The sequence below is a fragment of the Monomorium pharaonis genome, chromosome 5 (assembly GCF_013373865.1).
Source record: "Monomorium pharaonis isolate MP-MQ-018 chromosome 5, ASM1337386v2, whole genome shotgun sequence".
Classification (NCBI taxonomy): domain Eukaryota; kingdom Metazoa; phylum Arthropoda; class Insecta; order Hymenoptera; family Formicidae; genus Monomorium; species Monomorium pharaonis.
In genome coordinates, this window is record NC_050471.1 from 24,601,768 (window position 1) to 24,623,757 (window position 21,990).

The 21,990-nt window shown below is 34.0% G+C and overlaps 1 protein-coding gene across 2 annotated transcripts; it reads right to left on the minus strand.

Annotated features, from left to right (window-relative positions):
- Positions 1 to 3,647: 3,647 nt before the first annotated feature.
- On the minus strand, positions 3,648 to 20,164 carry LOC105836596 (allatostatin-A receptor). Of its 2 annotated transcripts, none has more exons than XM_012680742.3 (5): positions 18,361 to 20,164; positions 15,416 to 15,545; positions 15,054 to 15,314; positions 14,719 to 14,970; positions 3,648 to 4,519 (listed from the first exon to the last, which is right to left on the minus strand). In XM_012680742.3, exons 1-4 carry the CDS (start codon positions 18,783 to 18,785, stop codon positions 14,719 to 14,721), a joined length of 1,068 nt encoding a protein of 355 aa, XP_012536196.1. In that variant the 5' UTR covers positions 18,786 to 20,164; the 3' UTR covers positions 3,648 to 4,519. The 2 variants fall into 2 exon arrangements, with proteins under 2 accessions (XP_012536196.1, XP_012536195.1); XM_012680741.3 differs by having other exon boundaries at positions 15,054 to 15,332.
- Positions 20,165 to 21,990: the final 1,826 nt, after the last annotated feature.

Below are 21,990 nucleotides of genomic sequence, written 5' to 3' on the forward strand. Positions count from 1 at the left end.
GTATCTAGTCTGCTCCGCTTTTTCATAGTTTACAGGATGAATTTTCTGCCACCGCACGAGCTACCTTTTACTTTATGATGAGCGAGACGTGTAATTTTGTTCGGTCGTCTTCAAACGACGTAATATATATACGCACGCACGCACACATGCGCGCACACATTCTTCCGTACGTAGATAAGCTGATATTTTATGTAGATCGCGTGTTGCACTTACAAAGATCTGTTTAATTTTACGCACACTTGTAAAAAATTTTCTTTAAGCAGCACGCCACTACTCGACGGAATAATTGTATTATTCACGTGTTACTACTATTATCGTACGACGGCGATGAATAATACAAAAGATCTCTTGAGATAAAATAAGATTTAATTGATTTCAAGATAACCGTGCCCGCGACTCAGATCTTTCGCCATCTTTATTCGTATCTTTTTTATTACCTAGAGCAAAATATAGATTAGAATATAGAATTTTTAATAAGGTAAACTCGGATATGATTGCCGTAGTTTTTTAAAATGCAAAAATATATCTTTACTTTCTTATTTTTAATAGCGTTGGTGTATATTACTTTACTGAAGCTTAAAGCACGTATCACAATCGATCTTAAAGAGGAAATACTTAATAAAAATTTTATATTATTAAAATATTAAAACATAAACATTGACCACCTGTCACAATTTTTAGGGAAAAGATGGCTATAATATTACAGAGCATCATATTTTATGCACTTAACATTTATAAAATAAAAAAAGACTTATAATTCTACATATTTAGTTTTATTGCCACGTATTAGCACATATTTAATTTTATTGTTAAACATTTTTAATAATAAATGTTTACATAAGTTTAGCATCTATTTAACCCATTGTCAGTATTAAAAAAAATGTCTATGATATATTAAATTTAAAATATTAGGTGCGCGACTTAATTCTCGTTTTTTTCTTTTGTTAAATATATACATAAACATTTACCCCCAAAAAAGTTATGGACCATCTTACCCAAACTGTGAAAGAAAGTCATTTTTTAAAATAGAAAGAAAATAAAAGATATAATTACACATTACAAATTACATATCTCCGTTATGTGTCTAATGTTTATTGTAACAGCTCAACTGTAATTTATTCGACGTTATGGTAATTTTTTATGAACGGATAAAGAACTTTACAAGTAGTCAAAAGTAAAAACGTGATATAATATCTACAATGTTATTATTTCAAATATTATACGCACAGAAACTACGGTAAATATATTTGAAAATAATTACAAAGACACATTATTTAGCAATTATTGGAAAAATTATAGTTATTGGCCATCTTTTCTTTTTTCCGTATGGCCATTATACCCGAATTTATCCTATTGCAATCTACATAAACCCTGTATTTTTTAAATCTATTCTAGTGTTGGCAGGGGGAGGGTTCACATTATCGTCCCTATTTCTCTTTGATCCATCATGCAGTAACATTTTTATAAATAACATCCTAAGTGTTAAATATTTCATAATTTTGAGTCTAGAATTGATTGCACAATATATTGCAAATGTGTTAAGTTTCCAATTTGAAATATTGACAAAGTTATTGTATAAATTGTAAATAAAGGAGATATAATATTATCTTTTCTCCCGTAACATTTTATATTTTACATTTCAATTAAATAAAATTAAATTACTTTACTCACATTGTAAATCTTTACAAAAATTTAACAATTTTAGCTCTGTGTTGTTATATGTCTCGTTATTGAAACATTTACCTTATTTCTGACGATAGAAAAAATTGCATTACATCCCGGAGAACATTTATCTGGGTTGTACATTTCAAATCTACTTTTTCCTAAAATTTTTCAAGACGAAACAATGGATGATACAGCAGGTTTAAAAAACAAGAAGATTTATTCATAAAGTTCGCAACTGAAGATTGTCTCTGTGAAAAGATTCTTTTCTTCTTTTTGTGAATCCTACGGTTATGAGTGCAACATTTCACGTTGAGTAATCGGTCGAAGAGAGACGGAAACAAGAGGTGAGCTCTGTTATCATCATTGTTCAACGAATGAACGTTTCTCTGATTCATCTGCGCCACTCACCTTTCTGCGACGTAAAACGACTCCTCCTTGAGATGGTCCTCTAAAACTAGTCATCAAGAACCGTGAAAATCCGTGAGCTTTCATGTGTAGGTACTCCATGTGTAGGAATCTATAGAGATCAAAGTGAACTTGAGATCTTGTGAACTACAAGGGATGAAGACATAATCCCCGAGAGCGATCGGCGAGAGCTGGAAGACGGTAAAGCGAGACGGCCGCCCGCGCATCTATTAAAGTTATTAACGCGATTATCGGAAATTCGCTCGAATCCTCGCGAGCGCCGAGACGCTTCCCCACAGATGACACGGTCTTCTTCCAGTACATTGACTTCCGGCGAAGAGATCTGGAGCGATTTGATTCTTCCTCGGTTATTAGACCTCTTAACTTCCATCTACTTAAAGTCACCGCGCGTCTCATTAAACTGCTTGTATCCGCTTGTTAAAGGTGATGTTCTCGCGTTTGCAGTTCGAGCAAGAGAAATTTCATTATACACCGCTATTCGCGACACAGCGAAGAGCTGCAGGGAACTGACGATTATTAGGATCAGCGACGGGAAATGTTGCGCTTTTATCGAATTGCCATAAAATAAACAGCGACAGATTTCTTTCCTCGCGACAAGTAAAGTCGCTACCTTTCACGGGAACACGAGTTTTCTTCTCTCTACGGCGCACCGAGCCAACTTAACAGAATCTGAATTTCACGAATAATAATTAGCAACTGTGAAAAATTTCTAGTCGGCTGCCCCCGTGTACGGGCGGAAAATATATACGGCGGAATATGTGTAAGTAAGATACACCCTTGGGTTAAACCGTAACGCTTTTTTTTTCGTCGACGACTGACCCCATTATTTTTCTCCAATATGCAACGAGAGGAGGAACCCAAACGTTATCCTCTCTTTCTCCTAATAATATCACCCATAAATCTGCCTCTCGCACGCAGCCACTCGATGGAAATATTATTTTGCTTCGTTTGTTTATCGATCCGCGAGGCATAAATCATGCTGCTGTTTCAATGCCGAAGATTGTTTGAGATTTCTCGAATCGCGGCAGTTGGAAAGTTTGAAAAATGACTCATCGCTTTTCATATACTTTATTAGCCATTAAACGATCAATTTCACCGGAGCATTTTTTTATTACCTTTATTATAAAACCGTTTAAAAAAAACGAGCAAAATAATACGTGCCATAAAATTGCATCGAATTTATAATTTCATATTCGGCATACCTTTATTTCAGATCGCATATCCGGTTTTTCCTGTCTAAAAAAATGCATGTAAAGTCGATTGCTCGCATCTCTCGAAATTTATTGTTATCGCTTTTCCGCGATGCCAATTAGTTCTCTCGCTGCGCTTACTTCGTGTTGCGCGAGTTGTCATTGCGATTGAATTTTGACAGCTGACTAATTTGTATAGATATTACCCGTACAATTATCGCTGTAATTAATTTTTAAGAAATAAAAAGTAAAAAGTTAAGTAACGCGCGCGAAGCGCGCGTTTATGGTATCTATAGCCTTATGAAAAAAAAAGAGATGTTCATATTCGCATCTCTTGCGAGTGCTGAAATAATATGAACAAACGGCTTGGATCTCAGTTGTTTTTATTAATACATTTTACAGTATTCGCGGATATAATTTCCCGACGAGCCCTTCGCAACGAGAGCCCTTTCCGAATTAACAACCTCGAACGGGAACGTCGGGAAACGAGAGCGTTCGCTTTTTACATTCATCAAAAAATGATAACACCAGAGATATTACGACATCACAGTAGAAACATTCACAGTAGAGATTCGTGTAGCGCAACCTCGAATCGAAACTGCGAAATTAATCCCGGTGGAGGCGAAGTCAACGGATAAATAATGACCGGAAGCGAAATGGAATCCTTTTTTCCTGTGTGCCTGCAATTAGTTGCATCTCGTCGAGTTTATCGGCGCTTTTCGACTGATTGCTCCGAAATAACCGTTCTGTTTCATTTCGATAAGGAAAAAGAAATAATATGAAAGTTAATGTTTAAACATATAAGATAAAATCGACATTGCATATTTTCTACGTACACGCGCGCGCGGACGCACACACATGTCCCTGATAAAACGGTGAGAGAAGCAGAACGCATATATAGTAGTCTATCCTTTTCTCAGGTCGGATGCGCGACGACGCGGTTGACAGTAAAGGATAGTAAATAACAAATTATAGCTCCCATATTTTACATCTCTCATCGTTTCTGCCGAACTCAATCAAAAGTGCTAGAAAATATATGTGGCATGTAGGGTCTATCTTATATGTTTACGATGTGATGCATATGCATGGCGGTAAGTTAAAGGATCGAGAACATACGTTCGGCGTATTTGCTAGGTGACATCAAACATCGAATATTCTATAGTCCGTAAGCATTCGTTTTAAAACAAATGGGCGAGCAAGGGCATGCCAATCGGCTCCCGTCATCCGTGGATTTGCGTCTGCAACAGTAAACAACAATTAAATGTAAAGTGGCATTTATCTTTCCGCCTTCTGTTTTTCGCTATTTCCCCTCCTCCCCCCCCCCTCCTTCCCCCGCGTTCAATGGAAAAACTGTTTAATGTCTTGTCACGCATGAAACGCGAGGGGATCACAAAAAATGCCATCGCTGCACAAAAGCCTCTTGAATATTCATTTCCCCGTAAACCGCAGGATTTTTATCGGAGAGGCTGAGTTTTTCATCGCTGCCGCTGCGAAAACATTTAAATAATTAGTACGGATTTTATCTTTACAGTTTTAACATTTCTCATGGCATCCCTGGGACTCCCCGGCCTCATCCGGTCGCGATTCGGTTCATCGTTCTGTGATCACTCTATAATTCCCATAGGAGGTGGGCGGCTTCGAAAGTAGGCCACTTCGCGAAATAAGTGGAAGACTTTTCTCGTCGAGACAGCAGAAGAAGCCGGCCGACCGCCATACCCTTCGATCCTTTCGTCGTCTCTTCCTTGCATTCGCTCGTCAGCAGTTATTTCCCTCCTTCTTCCGTTCATCCTTCCTTTGATTTCTGGCCTCTTCCCAACGTCGTCGATCGACCTTCTCATCATCGATCTGCGCGCCCCAATCTCGTCAAATCTGCATATCTCTTACCTTCATCTACGCTCGTTAGTTCGCTGCATACGAAATATCGCATTTCGAAGGCTTAAATGTTAAACATTTTTGGAAACAATCTTTTTTTTAAATTAGTTTTTATATTATGTGTTAATTGACTATAGGCGACATTATTCTCTTGAGGGTAAAAAAATTGATTTTTCTGTTATTTCATGAAAGTACATATTTTTAAGAATCTACTATTAAATTTTCATCGAAAAACTCGGAAAATTACGAAAGTTACAGCTTGTTATTTGAAGCGGCGACGTGCAGATTAAAATCCGAGCGCTCACCCGACCTTTCAGAATTTCAGTACAATGATTATTGTAACAGTTCTACAAATGGTTGTAAATTTTAAAATAATAAAATCTGTTATAGTATGTTTTACACGGTTATGTGTGTGTATGTTTGTCGGTGTATTTACGAGATTACAAAAGAGATTGCTCGTATTTTATGTTTAATGTTTGTTCAAATTTTAGTTTGTATAACGAACATCTCGGATAAAGATGGATGGAAAATATGCAAGGTATAATCGTGTATGTGCAAATCGTCAGCATAAGAAAAAATTTGAAACCAAGTATATATACCTTGGAAGAATCCGAGCACTTTTGTTAGCACGAAAGTTGCACCCGAGCGAATTTACGTTTGTCACTCACGCTACTCATGACTATCGCTTCATCAATTTTATTCTTGTTTTTACAGCAATCTTGTAGATGGCAATCTGTCAGGAGTGTAAAAAAGATGTGCAGTGTTTGGCGAAATTAGAAACCACGGACTTTAAAATTGCGGTCACTTGCAATTACAATGTGAGAACTATAGTTATATTTTAAAATCAACACACTGAGAAAAAAATATTGTTGATTTGACAAAAATTTCCAACTAAATTAAAATTTTGTCAGTTCAAGAATTTATGCATTTAACTTAAATGCACTAAAATTTAAGTATTTATATAGTTAATTGAAATATATAAGTATGTATTTGATTAGACAAAATTGAATTTAGTTGGAAAATTTAATCATTAACATTTTTTCTCGGTGCAGAATTGTCGAGATAAATATATTGCAATTGTAGCATTACAAATTACAATTTTTTTGTATAACAAATAAAATCTTGTGTAATAAATATTTTTTATATTAATAATTGTGTTTTTTTAATAAATATTACAATTTTTGTTTACAATTGTGTTTAGACTACATTTAATTTTTACTAAATTTACATTACAAAATAAATATATTTTTTGAACAGAATAAAAAAACTGATCATAGATTCTTAAAATACGACTCTTCCCCTTTCCATTGATCACTATTTTAATTACTTTATATTTTTTTTCTAATAAATACGGGAGTTTGAAAAAAAGGCAAACTTGTACAAAAATTTTTTGTTCCTTTCTAATTCTTTTCAAAAAATCTTTTTTCCTATAATATCTTCGACTTTTTAGCCAAGCCCATCATAATTCTGAGATTTTTTCCTTTCAATTACAAAAAAGAAGTTAAAATTGATTAAATACATTTGAAGATATAAATTAACGAAAGTTTGGGGTTAGCGTAACCTTTAACATGTGTGTAGGAATCGGGAGACAAATAAGGAGTGTAGACAGAGGGTATATGCAAATACTAGTTTGGACAATTCTAAGTGACAATTTTAATTTAGATTGTAAGACAAAATCAGCCGAAAAATTCAAAGATGAAAAACCAGAAATTTAAAAAAGCTGCTAGATTTATTTGATGTTAGTTAAAGTGTAGTTTCCAAGCTTAAAAGTCCCAGTTCCAAGTTAAAAAATTTTTTTAAATGAAAGTGGATTCTGCATGGATCTGCATGGATTGTCGGAATAAGCTATTCAAACTCATTACATTTGTGTTTCACGGAACAAGAAGCAGTTTTTATATCAAGTTATGACTGGAGATGAAAAGTGGAATACATTATGATAATCTTAATCAAAAAGAAATAATGGGTTGATAATCCAATTATCAACATTGACGCCAAAATGCAATATTCATGAAAAAATTTATGTAGGTATACTACAAGCTACTACAACCAAATAAAAATCTTTTTGGTAATTGCTATTTACAACATTAAGCAAGTTATAACACGCATTAAACAAAAAATGATAACAAATAGCAAACAAAAGACGTGGAGTAATTTTTTTGTATGACAAGACCAAGCCATATCACTAAATCCGTGAAAGCAAAGTTATTAACTTGGATGAGAAGTCTATTCCGCGTATCTCTCTCTCTCTCTCTCTCTCTCTCTCTCTCTCTCTCTCTCTTTCTCTCTCTTCTCTTGATATTGCTTTAACTGACTGTTACTTGTTCAATGCAACACGCTCTTAAAGATACACACTTTTAAAATGTTAAAAGAAAGACAAAAAATAGATTGTGAATGAATTGTTTTAAAAGGGAAATCTTTTTGTTTAACCGTAAAATCCATTTATTGCTAAAAGAAATGAGAAAAAGTTGTAGCAAATAATTTTTTAAAAAGAAAATAATTTGACTAAAATATAACATATTATTTTTTTAATACATCCACTTTTTAATAAAAATACTTCATAATTAAGTATAACACTCAATGTGTGTGATCTAAACATTGTTATCAAACTGCAAAGCAAACAATACATCGAGTTTCGAGATAGCTAACTGCAGTACCGTGCGAATCGTCGAAGTGATAAAGATATTCAGGAAGTTTGAGAAAAAAAAGAAGGATGCAAACTAGTTTTTCGAGATTGCAGAAGGCATGTAGGAGGCTGAAATCGCTGATAGACTGACATTAACAAAAGCACTAAGAATATATGTTTAAACTTAAAAATTGTATTTTAATTAAACGTAAAATTTTAAACGCGTTTTTTTGGAAATTATATTTTTCAAACTGCTTTTTACAATTTCAAACAAATTAAACTGCTCAGTTTCTGTAACTATATATTTGAAATATATCTCTTGTTGAAACCACCGAAATTAATTTTTTTCTTGTTTTTTTAACGTTATACTATTAGTTTTTGAAAGATAATTTTTTAAGTGCAATCTTTACATGCTTTAAAATTAATAAATAAGTTGTTTTTCATTTGTGATTATGATAATGACTAAACATCTGTAGATCAATAATTTTATTTGATTTTTTGTTTTAGTCATCAAGTATTTTTTTTTGTTTTACTCATCAAATATCGAGATTTTATGAGAACTATGAGATTAAACACATCGCGCTCACATTATTCTGTCATAATTATTTTTTTTTACTTGAAAGAAGTATTGATTACTTATTAATAAAATATGCATTATAATGTGCATAACGTTTCATATAATTGGATGTACATTTTCCGGAAAAATTTTTTTAAATATAGCTTTATTTTTATGAATGTAACGTGATAACGTAATACTTATAAAGTAAATGTAAGAAAGAATTATGTTATTATAAAAAAGATATAAATACTACTCATGTACTTTAATTTTTTCAACATATTTCTTAGTTTTCAAATAATCACAGAACACATAGAAAAAGTAGATAGATAAAAAACAGAAATAAATAAAGTTTATTTCATATATTTAGCCCTTTATTACTCTCATTAAACAAACGATCGTTACGATGTTGCCACTTGCCACATAGTTTTCTTACATTACACATGGAGATTATTGAGAAAGATAAATTAATGAAAATAATTAAATTATTAAAATTAATAATAAAATGAATAAAAATTAAATTAATTTAAAGAAATATAAATAATAAATACAATCTGTATTACGTCAACACATTCTTGTTGACAACAGAAAGATGAAGCACCGGATATTCGTCGATCTATCACAGTAAATCATTAAGGTTAGGCAATAGTGAGAATTGCGTTAACTATAAGCGCTACATTCAGATGGCATACGTTAAAACTTTCGGTTAGAAAAAAAATGTACGAAACAAAGTTGAGAAAATAATTATAAAAATATGCTTTAGAAAAAAAAAATTGAAAATGGAAAGTCAGAAAATTCAATTTCTATGCCATATCTATACAATAAAAAAAATTAAATATTAATTCAGCGTTTGTTTTATATAAGAGCGACAAAGGGTTAAACTTGGACATAACATTATTACACATGACAACGTGTATAAATTGTAAACAAAGAAGAAATTATGAATAAGATATAAGTGTGCAATATTTAAAATCAGAAATGTGACAGCAAAATAAGCTTAATCCATTCTTAATCGATTCAGTTTTAAAAATAGATTACGCCCTTCTGGATTGTGCCTCCTAATTATAAAATCAAACCGTGAAAATCGCGTAGGAAAATTTATTTCTTCGATATTAATCTGGGATATCGCGTTTGTGTAATATTAAAATACTTCATGCGTGCGTAACAGCTGAATGTAAATTATCCACGCTGTTTCGACTGCTTTCTGCAGAATTTTTTTTTTATTAGACTCCGTTTTTCATCCCGGATATTTGTCGGAGCTCCAATTCATTTTCACTTTGCTATATTTATTGGGATAAAGACGGTACGAAGCGTTTCTTTTGGCAGACATTCTGCGCACCAATTCATGTAAATGTCAGGCCCTATGATATACATTTTAAAATCTTTGCCAAACAATCCCCATTTGTCACGGCAGCGGCGACAACTTTTTCGGGGTGTCTTTAAAAATTATGGCACTCGGCGTTTTTTTCTCTCTTTTTTGGGGGAGGAAATTGGAACAGCGTGAAAATCGCAAGATACGCGAATCTTGCTGGGTAACTTCTTAAAAACTAATCGCATAAAACAAATGCCAAAAAACGACGAATGCAAAATTCGTCGCGATTCTGAAGACAAAGCGGGAGAAACTATCGCGTCACGTATAAAACTAAAAGTGCTTTTACATTCCATAAATTTATATATTTTCAGTTCATTCATTTAATGTAATCGAAATCTTATATTGGAAAATATAATTATAGCCGCAAATGTCATAATAATAACGCGAGAAACAATTAAAAAATTAGTACCAGAGATGGAGTGTGAAATTTTCAAAGGTCCAAATCCAAAATTATTATTTTACAGACACGAAGATAAAAAACGCCGTCGAAAAGTCGTCTGTATTTATTGGCGGCGATGCTTTCAGCGAAATTTACAAGTTTATGATAAAAGCGATCGGTGGGGTAGCCGTCGCACGATGCTTATAAAAAGCATACTCTCCTCTTAAAATTTGAATGAACAAAACAGGAAGTGGGCGATAAGCTCTCGTGAACGTGCGCAATGTGCAATGTGACGCCAATTCTAATTCTGTGCGAAATAGTTTAGGTGACTCCGTGTTGACAGTAAATCGTCGGTATTGACGCGTAAATAGAGCTGTTAATATCGCACGGAGCTTAGCCGAGAGATCGAATCGGAATAAGGCGACGGCGGGATATCGGATTACCATCTCGTTGCCTCACGGAATACATCTACTTGATTAAGATTTGTTTGCACTAGTCAACGAGCGGCCATTTTTACGAGCGTCCGACGCGCGGCCGTCGTTCCCAAGGCGCCGTCGATTACTCGCTCGCTTATATCCTCTTTTAAGCTCCGTCTCGTCCGTAAAATACGGCGCTTTTGTCTGACTGCACAAGCCAAACAACAACTCGGAACCACTCGTGCGTCTGCCCGTATGACACGACCGCGTTGTGTCATTCCTGTGTCACTGGTGCCGTTCGTGCCCGTGCGTTTCAACTCCGCCGCACATTAGCCGAAATGTTTCTTCGGAACTTGAGATTGGACTTGAGTCGCTTAAAGCTGTTTCGGCTATACAATGCACAGTTAAGAGTAATTGAAATTTAGAGACCACGGACTTTTCAGATTTATCCCTCAAACACTAATTAAAAGTTTATATAACTGTTATATAGTGTTTGCTGGGAGTCTTCTCTTCTTGATCGAAGACAAAAAATTCTAGCCACAAATATTTGAATTTTGGCTCTGAAAACAGCTACAAAGAAACAAAACAGCGAATAAATTGTTTTTTAACGACTTATGCAGCATACATGATTATATTTTACTGTAGTTTTAGATAAATAACTTTTAAACAAATGGATTTAAATGAAAATTTTGTATTTAAATATTTATTAGAAATATATTTATTAGTTTATGTGTATTAAATTTTATTTAACTCATAATATTATGCTAATACATTAAAGCAAACAATTATAAAATGCGATTTTACATAAAAGTTAAAAGCAAACCAAAAATTAACTAATTTTCACATTAATAAGAGAAATTAATGTGTTTAAATTTTACATAAATACTTCAACGTAATTATAAAACAATCTAATATATATATTTTTATTTTTTGTTAATGCTTTGAGGTATAACATGGAGGTATACATTTCAATGATTATTATAAAATATTTAAAATATTAATTTTGTCTCTATTGTCCAATTATTGTCACTCAGTTACTTAAACAATTCATTAAAAACGCATGCATCATGCGCTCGCTTATTTACGCGAAGGGGTTGACACGCACCATTTCTGGTTAAATCTACCTTGGCCTATCTGTTTAACGGACCAAGAAAGCGAATGACGCCTGATAATTTCCGTACCGATAATTCCGAGCAGTTCAAATGCATGCTCACTCTCAAGAATGGCTGCAAAAAAAAGTGAAATTTTGCTCATTTTGGGACCTGCAATTCAAATCGATTTTTGTCGTCACTCTTTGGATCATTGTGGCATAAAAATACTATAATGTTAGTATGTAATTAATTATAATTTATCACATGCAGATTTTAAAAGGCCGTCATCATTATTAAATGTGAACAATAAATGCTGTGTGTTAATAATTAATTTTTTTCCATTTACCCGTCATAGGACGGAAGGAAAAAGTGAAAAAAAGGTGGCCGTCGCGGTAAGAGATCAAAGAGCAAACTGCCACAACGTGTGAAACAATACACGGCGTCGATAACAAAGAATAGTTAATTGAATTTCCGTCTAGCCGTCAATCTCCGGCAATAGGATCGATCTGATTAAGGTTTGCTTACCACCCGATGTGTCGCAATGCGGTTTTCCGACGAAGAAAAAATACTCGATGTCGAGTAAACGATGCAAAACGTCAACGCGACTCAGAAAATAATTAAAATGGAAACACAAGTAAATAAAAAAGAAAGCCTATTACGCGGTCGAGGACGAATGTTGCTGCCTGATATTATTTTATACGTACCTATTATCTCAAATATAATGTACTTCCAATACAAATTAAGCTCTGAATTCTGTCGGACTTGAAACGCAATCATAAATTGAATCTAGAAATATATTTGAGATAATATATACAATATTATATTATCTTAAATATATATATATACATATATATATATATATATATAATAACATTATGTAGATGCAATACATATAAACTACACATAATACATATAAAATAATATTAGGCACCAAGATCGGCAACTTTGATCGTACTATGTATTTTCTTATTTATTTGTGTGTTTACACTTAAATGATCTAAATTATTATTTGCCGAATAAAATAAAATTTTGTTGACGCGTGATATCCGCCAATTTTATAGCGATAAAACATATCTTTTTATTAAATTTCTGAAAAATTTTTATTTATGAAAGGTAATAAAAAAAATGTAAGCTAAATCTAATCATTAACGGAATATAAAAAGAAATTAGCGAGGATTTATCATTTGATTTTACAATAATTCCAGATTTAAACAAAAAAAAGTTTTATATACTAACTTCTTATGATATTCTTGTCTAAAGAGATTATTGAATGTTCCATTTATCAAAATTCTGATATGAACAGATAAATTATAGCCGTCAATCATAAAAAAGTAAAATTAAAATATCTTTAAAGTGTCAAGAGTTTTTCCTCCTGTTGCGTAACAAGAAAGTTGTATAAGGCAAAAAGAATATTACTATATATATGTATACTATTACGCGGCAGCTCGTATTTCTTGTTTCAGTTAATCTCGGGCTTTTCACAACGCATTTCTTTGAGAAACTTTCGTGATTATGTCAGCTCCGATCTTGCTGTCATTCACGCGAGATATTCTTGCGCGACTTGTAGAACGTGATTAAATAAAAATCTTCCGTTCCATTCTTTATCCGCTCCCAGCATTTTTAGTTAACATTAATGGCTTGCGGTTCAGAATTGCGCGTTCACCGTTATATTCACCCGCATCTGTTCCCGTTTCGTCCACTTTACCAATGTCTGCGCGTAGATTGGACAGGCGAAAATGGCAACGAGGGTAAACTGGCTGTGAAAACGTCGTTTTAATGGCAATACACCATGCTGAGTCCAGATACCAGGACCCAGATACCCAGCAGGGGCAGGGGAAGGCGTGAGAAGGAAAAGAGCGAGCAGGGAGGAAAAAGAGGAAAATTCTGTTACGCTCGCAAAACCGAGCCGCATCGAACGGGTAGCTGGTAAGTAAATCGAGTGACGTTGTTAAGTGTCAGCATGATTCCCGCGCTCGTCATCCTCCGTAGAAATTTATATCGCGAAAGAGCAGGAGCGGAGCGGATAACGATGCCGCCGTGATATATTGCACCTATAAAGATTTCCTGAAATCTCGTCTCTCGAGTGTCGAGATCTACCGATTAATCTTAGAAACCTAATTGTGATATTTTCTATCGGTAATATCAGTCGGATGCTCGAACCGTCGTCGCTTTGATCTTCACCATTCCCTTGCTTAAAGATCGTCAGATTTTTATATTAATCTTCAATTCCCCGCAGACGGAGAATAAAAATGAGGCAACGTCGAGAGAGATAAGAAATATTTTCTAAATAAGGAAACTGGGTGTGTGCTTGTTAGGATAATAAGTAAAGGGAAGAGAAATTTAGACGTTCTTTGAATGGCAGGCCAATATTACGTTTCGAGGAGTTGAAGCTGGAGGCTAAAGGAAAGTATGAGATTCGTTGCGCAGAGAAGCAATCACAATATTTGCGATAGCTAAACTTCATGACTGGCATCACAAGATATCCGAAAAGGAAGAGAGCAACTGAGATCGATATGTTTTTTGAAAGCTTACAGTATCTGTGAATAGGGGAGTATAATAGAAAAACTATCGCGCCATATCCCAATATGTCATAGACACATACGCGCGCGCCAACGTACCCCCCTTCCCCTGCGGACCGTCAGTTCGACAGGTTATTAGGCATTTGTGCGCGATAGTTTTTCTATTATAACTCATGTGACAACCTACCCGTGTGACAATCATACCTAGTCTTCTTTATATACATGATGTCGCAGAATGAATCATTCTTATTTTACAGAGTGAAGCAGGGTAAAATTTTTAACTAAAAGTTTCTTTACCAATTTTGACTTGGATTATTATTTACTAAATTATTAATAAATGATCAATCAGACGGCGCCGGAATATGCAAAAACGTAGCGTGCCATGGAACTTCACAGGCTTCACGCGCACGTTACGCTTCTGCATACTCCGGCCGCGCGCCGTCTAATTGATCAATTTCATTTATTAATAATACAATAAATTATAATCTGAGCCAAAATTGGTAAAGGAACTTTTAATTGAAAATTTCACCTTCTTTCACTTTGTAAAATAAGAATAATTTATTCTAAGACATGCTGTAGAAAAAAATATATTATGTGTATTTTTCTCACCTAAAGAATATCGCCGCTACTGGCAGCTCTCGTGGTCCTCGTCGCTGGTCCCAGCCGATTGTTAGGCATCTCCATCCGTGGTCTGCAGTAAATGATCTTTCGGAAGGCTTTGCGGAAGTTGTCGCTTAGGAAAGCGTACAAGAAGGGATTGATGCAACTGTTGGTATAGGCGAGGATATGACTGACTATCTGTACCATTACCGTCTCCGTAGTGAGCGGGTACACGTTCAGGGACTTGCTTACGAGTATCACCTGCAACGTGACGTTACGGACGACATCGTGAATGGATATCAGAACGAAAAAGAAAATAGAAGAATCGTTCCCTCTTTCATCACCTGTATAGGGCACCAGCAGGCGGCAAACACGCCGACGACGACGAAGACGAGCCTGGTGACCCGTCTCCTCCCGCGTCGGCTCTCGGCGCTGACGCGCGCGCCGCGCCACAGCTTGGCCAGCATAGACATGTAAAAAATGCATATCAGTACCAGAGGCAGCACGTAGCTCGTCAGGAAGAAGGACACCTGGAAGGTGCTCCAGTCGTACTCCTGCTCTAGGATCCGGCAGGCCGTGAGATTCTGCGGCGGGGCTTCTACCGCCTGGAACACGTAGCGAATCTACGAACGCGCGATGCATTGGGCGCACGACAGACGAATTCATAGGGCAGGAATCGCCCCGGTGCCGTACGCGGCGTGCTCACCTCGCCGTGGATGACGAGCGCGGGTGTGGACAACACCAAGATTACCACCCACGCGATGCAGATCGCCTGTATGGCGTGATTCTCCGTCCTCCATGTCATCGAGGCGATTGGATGGACTACCGCTAGATACCTGCGGGCAATTCCCTATCTTAACGCGTTACTTCTCTCTGCATGCACAAAAAATGTAGATATTCCTTTAAAAAATGCAAAAATGCCTTAATTCAAGATTATTTTATACTTAAAATAGCGCCGAGTATAAATATTTTTTGATTAAGAATAAATTATTCTTAAGGCAAAATTAAAAATTCTTTTTAACTGAAAATTTGCTTTAATTGAAGAATAAAACTGCATTAGTTCAACACTAAATGTGCTCGTATTAACTATAATTTTTCTTTCGATAAGTTCTTTTATCAACGGTAATAAATTAATTTAATTTAATTTAATTGAAACATGTCATTTTTTTTAAATAAAAGTTTTCACAATTCTGTTCTTCTCATTGTTCTCTTTTTATAGACTAATATATTATAGTGCAGTCAAGTATTACGTGTCGATGGCGAAATCTTCCTTCCGCGCTCTTGGCGAAGCCTTTTCATTCATCTAGAAAGTGCATTTTGTTCACGAGAAGCATGTCACATGGAGGTGAGTAATGAAAATATTACCATCTTAAGAATAAGATACACTCGTCACAAATCTATTTATTATTAATGTAAGTAAACATTTCAAGTAGTGAACAGCATTTCATGCTCATATCAAGGCATATAACGTTCAAGAATAAAAATTTATTTGCAGCAAGGATTTATTTCTTTTGTGTTTAGGATACGATAACTTCAAAAGAGGCACATAAAGTTACAAAAAAATAACTTCTGCCACACTCCACTTTTCTTTCTTAAATTTAGCGTAGAGTTTGGATTAAAGAATCAATTAACAAGTTAACTTAAAAGTGGCGTTTGATCTCTGAAGCTCAATTTATCAACGAAGTACAAATTATATCAAAGTTAATCTTTGCCTCGAGCATCAGCACTTAAAAATCAAAACTTGGAGATAACCCTTGCCTTTTTCTTCACACTATAAGTATGCACTCTCTGAGGAAAGAGTTGAGAAAAAAGGGCTATAGGACGCTTTTTACGACGTAGTTTAGTATACGTTTTGACTAAAAGTAGGATGCAGAAAATCGATTAAAGAGAATCGATTAACTACTTACATGAATTTTTAATAACTTGATGTCGACGAGTAAGACATTAGCGAGAATGTAACAGCTTATGAAAAAAAGGTTGTATATATAGACCTGAGATATTAAAATTATTGAAGGCACTTTTTAATAATGTGTTCCTTTTTATTTGCTCTCGTTTAAATAAGACATCATCGATATCGAATTAATTACAAATATATCATTATTGAACGTAAATTATTTATCGAAACAGCGCAATAGCTTGATCTCGAGAAGTAAGATAATGTGCTATCACAAATAATGTCAGTAATTCATATAATCGCATCTCGTGGAACTGCATCCAAGCCGGCCGGAGATTGAATAATGAAAATTGAAGTCGCTAATTTAATGATCGCGTTCGTACGAGGGAACGTAATGGTTCGTCGGATGAAATATTGCCAGCAGATATTGGAGCTAGGCGACGAATGTCTACAATGGTCTACGTCGCTGAAATTGGCGTGTTTAAATTGCCTGAGATGAACGTATCAAACGACACATATCCCGGCGTACTTCGCAAACTGTACGCATCCCGATTCAACGCGGCAACAATGAATCAAATGTCAAACGAGAAGCCCGGGGCGCTTTACAAAGCTGCAGGAAAGTCCATGCTGAAAGGTTTGCGGACATCCTAAGCAAAGATAACAGGAAAACTTACGAGTATAAAGGATAACAACAATATAAGAAAATTATTACGTGCGCGTTATGATATTGCTTTTTTTGCTGGTTATCATATATCACTGCAAATAGAGAATTTATATCATCTCATCTTTCAGTCAAAATATGTAGAAAACATCTTGTGAATAATTTTTTAAATTGTTCTTTTTTAATTTTTCTTTCAATCAATTACCAATACATAGAAAAGATATTAGAAAATCTCACTTTGAAACAATTTTAATAAAAGTGAATTAATAAAGTAAATTAACTATTAAAAACTAATAGTGAATATATTTAACATTACGATAGAAAAATTATAAGAAAGAAGAATATTTAATTAAATTTCCGCTAAAAACTTACGCTAAAGAAAATTTTCGAAAAGGTGCTCTAAGAAGCACTTAGAATTGATTATTACTTTTGGAATAGATTGCTTTTGTGTGATTCTACAAAATATATAATTTTATATAAAGTCAATTGATTGAGGTTCGGGCGATAGCCATTGTCACACAAATTAAGAATCTTTTTGGTTTTTATTTCTGACCATCCAAAGTAAAAATATTTGTCCCGCTATGAATTTTAAAGCGCTATTTTCAATTGTATATAAATGCATAAAACCATTTTTTTTTATTACAAAAAATTTTATTATAAGCTCGAAAAATTAATTTAAAAAAAATATTTACATATCTACAATGGTTCTTGAGAAAAAAATTCCTAAAAATCGTCCTTTTTTTAAGCCGTCAAAATAGAATGACAGACTTAAAAGATTTATTTCCATTAACTGCCTTCATAAAAATGTAATACTGGATAGTATTAAATTGGCCGGTAATTATATATTTATTTTCAGCATAAATATAAGAATAACAATAGTTATCTCAATAATTAAAATAATTAATTACTGAGATTTAATACCGAGATTTAATACCAATTTAATACCGTCTAGTACAATATGTTCATAACGGTGTTTTATAATAATACCATTTTACAAATAACAGTCTATTACAAACTATATTATAAATAACGAAATCTAATTCTTAAAATGTGTCAAAGCTCGATATCGCAGAAAATAATCTTGATATTTACCAACCTGTCGAGACTCATAAGGACCAGAGTGTAAACGCTTGCGTAAGCGGTGACGATGATTAAATACTGTACGATTTTGCACCAGACGTTGCCGAACGGCCAGTACGGCAGTACAAAATCGGTGGCCGTGAACGGTATACAAAATATGACGAACAGCAGATCAGCTACGGCGAGGTTGATGATGAGGATGTTCGTGGTCGACCTCATTCCGGGATTTGCCGCTACCACTAAGACCACTAGCGAATTCCCGGCGAGACCGAGAATGCCGATTATACCGAAGAACAATGGCACCACCACCACTATGATGCTGTGCACCAGTTCGTACTCGAATTCGCGTGGCCTACAGGCATCGACATCGTCCGCGAGCAAAGTAAATTGCGTGCTGCAGTTTAGGAGCGCGTCGCTCACGTTCGTGAATTCCGGTTTCATGGTCTACTCGCGATCGAACATTTAATCGAGAAGAATCGTGCAAAATCTCCACTGCGTTACAATGAACTTGTTGTTAGGCCAACTCAAGCAAGTTGGATGAAATAGAAACATTATATGTAATGTACATTATAGCGATAATAAAGTTGACGTGGATCGCCTTAGTAAAATTCTAATGTCAACGTAAGGATTTCGCGGTCTCTGCCTGCGCCGAGGATGACGAGAATATTCTTCCTTCCCGCAAAGGTCATTCTTGCAATTGAAGAGCATCGGGAGTTCGCAGTGCCGACGATTCCTGCGTTGTTGCTCTTTTTCTCACGGCGTTATCCTTTATTTCCAATTTTTCTTTGAATATTAAAAAACTTCAAGGATTGAAAGGTCCTGAAAGGTTAAATTTCAAAAGCCGGCTGCATTTATGTTTTTGGGTAAGAAAATGTTAACATATTTTATTTTATTAAAACCTGTTTTCTATTCAAAATAATAAAAATGCAAGTAAAACGTCGGTTCCACGATAATAATCGAGAATGGTTTCGTTTATCGGTTTGATTGCGCAACAGGCATAAAAAGCACACGATGTTGACTTTTTGTCGGATTTTACACTAAATTGGGGAATACTACTACACTGAGAACTTTGATAGAGCAGTAAATCAACGCGGAGTTGCGAATAATTAATCCCTAAATATGTAACTTAGATTGTAAACTTTCCAACATTTGATTATCGCCGCACAAACTTGGTGAACTTAAAGTACGCGCAAATCACGCCATTCATTTTGCCCGCGATTGTCAGCTTTTTCGAATAAATTGTTCGCCCGAATAAAGTGATCGTAACAAACACATTTTTCGGAGCTCTACTCCACATTAAAATAAAGTTTATTTATTAGAACGTCTTTAATGCAACAGATATTGTAGGCCGATTTAGTTCTTAAGTTATATTGTGCTTTTAGTTTCATGTGCTAGCACATTAGAAAACTGTCATAATTTTATATTAAATCTATGAAGTTTTATAAATCCCAAGTACACTGCGTTAAATATTTCAAACACGTATTAAAGTAACACAAAGTTGTTTATCTTTTAAAGGACAATTCCACGTGTATGTGTGTGTCGTATCGCCGAGCATTAAGACGCGCTAAAAATGTGGCGGAACAAATTTGAAAACTTGGTGTACCAAATTCGAAACCGCGTTTCGAAACTTCAATTTTGTTAAAAGTGGTTTTGTCAAAAATGACACTTTTGACGAAGTTTGTCGATAAAAATTTTGGCCGAGTTGTTGGAAATATCCGCGTTCCATCGCTCATCGCGATAAACTAACTCCGCTAACTCCGGGGGTTGGTTTTGTACTGAGGATCCCTGATGGTCGACAGTGTGGCGCGGCCAGGAATGGATGGGGCTGGATACGCACGAACGAACGGGAGAAATTCGCGGCGCCATCTGTCACGTATTTCGATGTCCTGAAATAAGAACAAAACGTACAAAAGAATGCATATAGTGTAACGCAAGATAAGAAATAAAATATTTATTTAGACAAATGATTTTATTATTTAGGTCAGAGCGAAATGATGATTATATTAGAGATGATCATCATGGTTTTTAATATATAATTAAAATTCTCCCTTTTTATTTATTTAAAACTTTAATTACTATATTGATTTTATTTGTTTCATTTGTTACTCTTTTCATATTATCTAATTATTTATAACTTCTATTGGAAACGGATGCTGACTTTCTTGATCCAATATATGTTGAGTTAATTAATTGAGTTAAGTGTTTTTATATTTAATATTTATTATATATTTTGTATGATTTTGTAAATGTGAGAGAACGATAGTGGGAGAATGCAGTTTCTCTACTTTTCTCTGACATAATTGTCAAACACTATACGACCTTACTTTCGTTCATTTGAGATCGAATTCTCTCTTTCTCTTAAGTAAGTTTCTTTGTTTTTTCTTTTTTATATTTCATATAATAGTTATATACATATACCCAGACAGCACTCAACATCCAATGGACGTCTGATTTTAGTCTTTATTTTGTCCAAATATCCATGGATGTAATACAAATGTTTCAAAAACATACAATATTGGACGTTCAAAATATATTCACATTTGAATGTTTTAAAGATGTTTTTTTATGTACGTTTAAAAAAAATTCTTGCCTAAAAAGATTCTTGTCAATATGTAATAATAAAATAATCGTCAATTTTATTTAGCATGTAATAGAAATGATAGCATGTATAAGAAGAACATTTTCTTAAGAATTTACCTAGATCAGATCCAAAATTCTCAAGAGCTCACGAACATTAGCTGTATCATCTCTCCGTTGCCTCGATAAAGTGAGATAAAAAGTAAACAAAAAGGATCAATGCGCCTTTTAATCTTGAATAATAATATAAATGTCGTATTAAAATTATTTAAAATTTTTTTAATAGAATCCCTAATTTTTATTGCACATTCTTGTGGTTTACATTGAAACGTCAAAACAATAATGACATGAATTTTTTTAATCCGTTGTTTTAACAATCAGATTGCTTTTAAAATATGTTGCATATTTAACAAGTAAACAGACTAAAATTGAATCTATTTCGATCATGAGAAAAATTTAAAAAAAGAGGTGTAAGGGGAGTGTTTTTAATAAAACTGTTTTTAATACAACTTGAAGTTAATTTGTTAATAATTCATTAATTACACAAAATGTAACAACAAATTAATATCTGCGCAATGACACTGTAATGATACAAAACTTTAAGATTATTAAAAGTTACAGAATAGCTTTATTAATTTGTTAGTAGACTAACAAATATATATATTTTGTGCAATTAATTAATTGCTAATAAATAAACTTTAATTTGCATTAAAAACAAACACTCCTTTTACACTTATCTTTCTTTTTTATTTCTTAAAGCTTGAAATAAGTCTAGCTTTGGTTAATTTTAGTATTTAAAAATGGACATTTTTCAGATGTCTAAAAAGTAACATGGAACGTTTTTAAAATGTTCTAAACTTTCTAAAGGAATAAGGAACTGATTTGGATGTTTTAAATATGCACGGAACGTCCATTATGTACATTTTTAATATGTTATTAGATATACCTCTTTAAATATGTATCAAATAATTACTTTTTGTTATATAAATAAATAAAATATCTGTGTATAATTAAATAACATATATGTAAATATATCTATTAAGAAATATTTATAAGTAATGTTTATTTT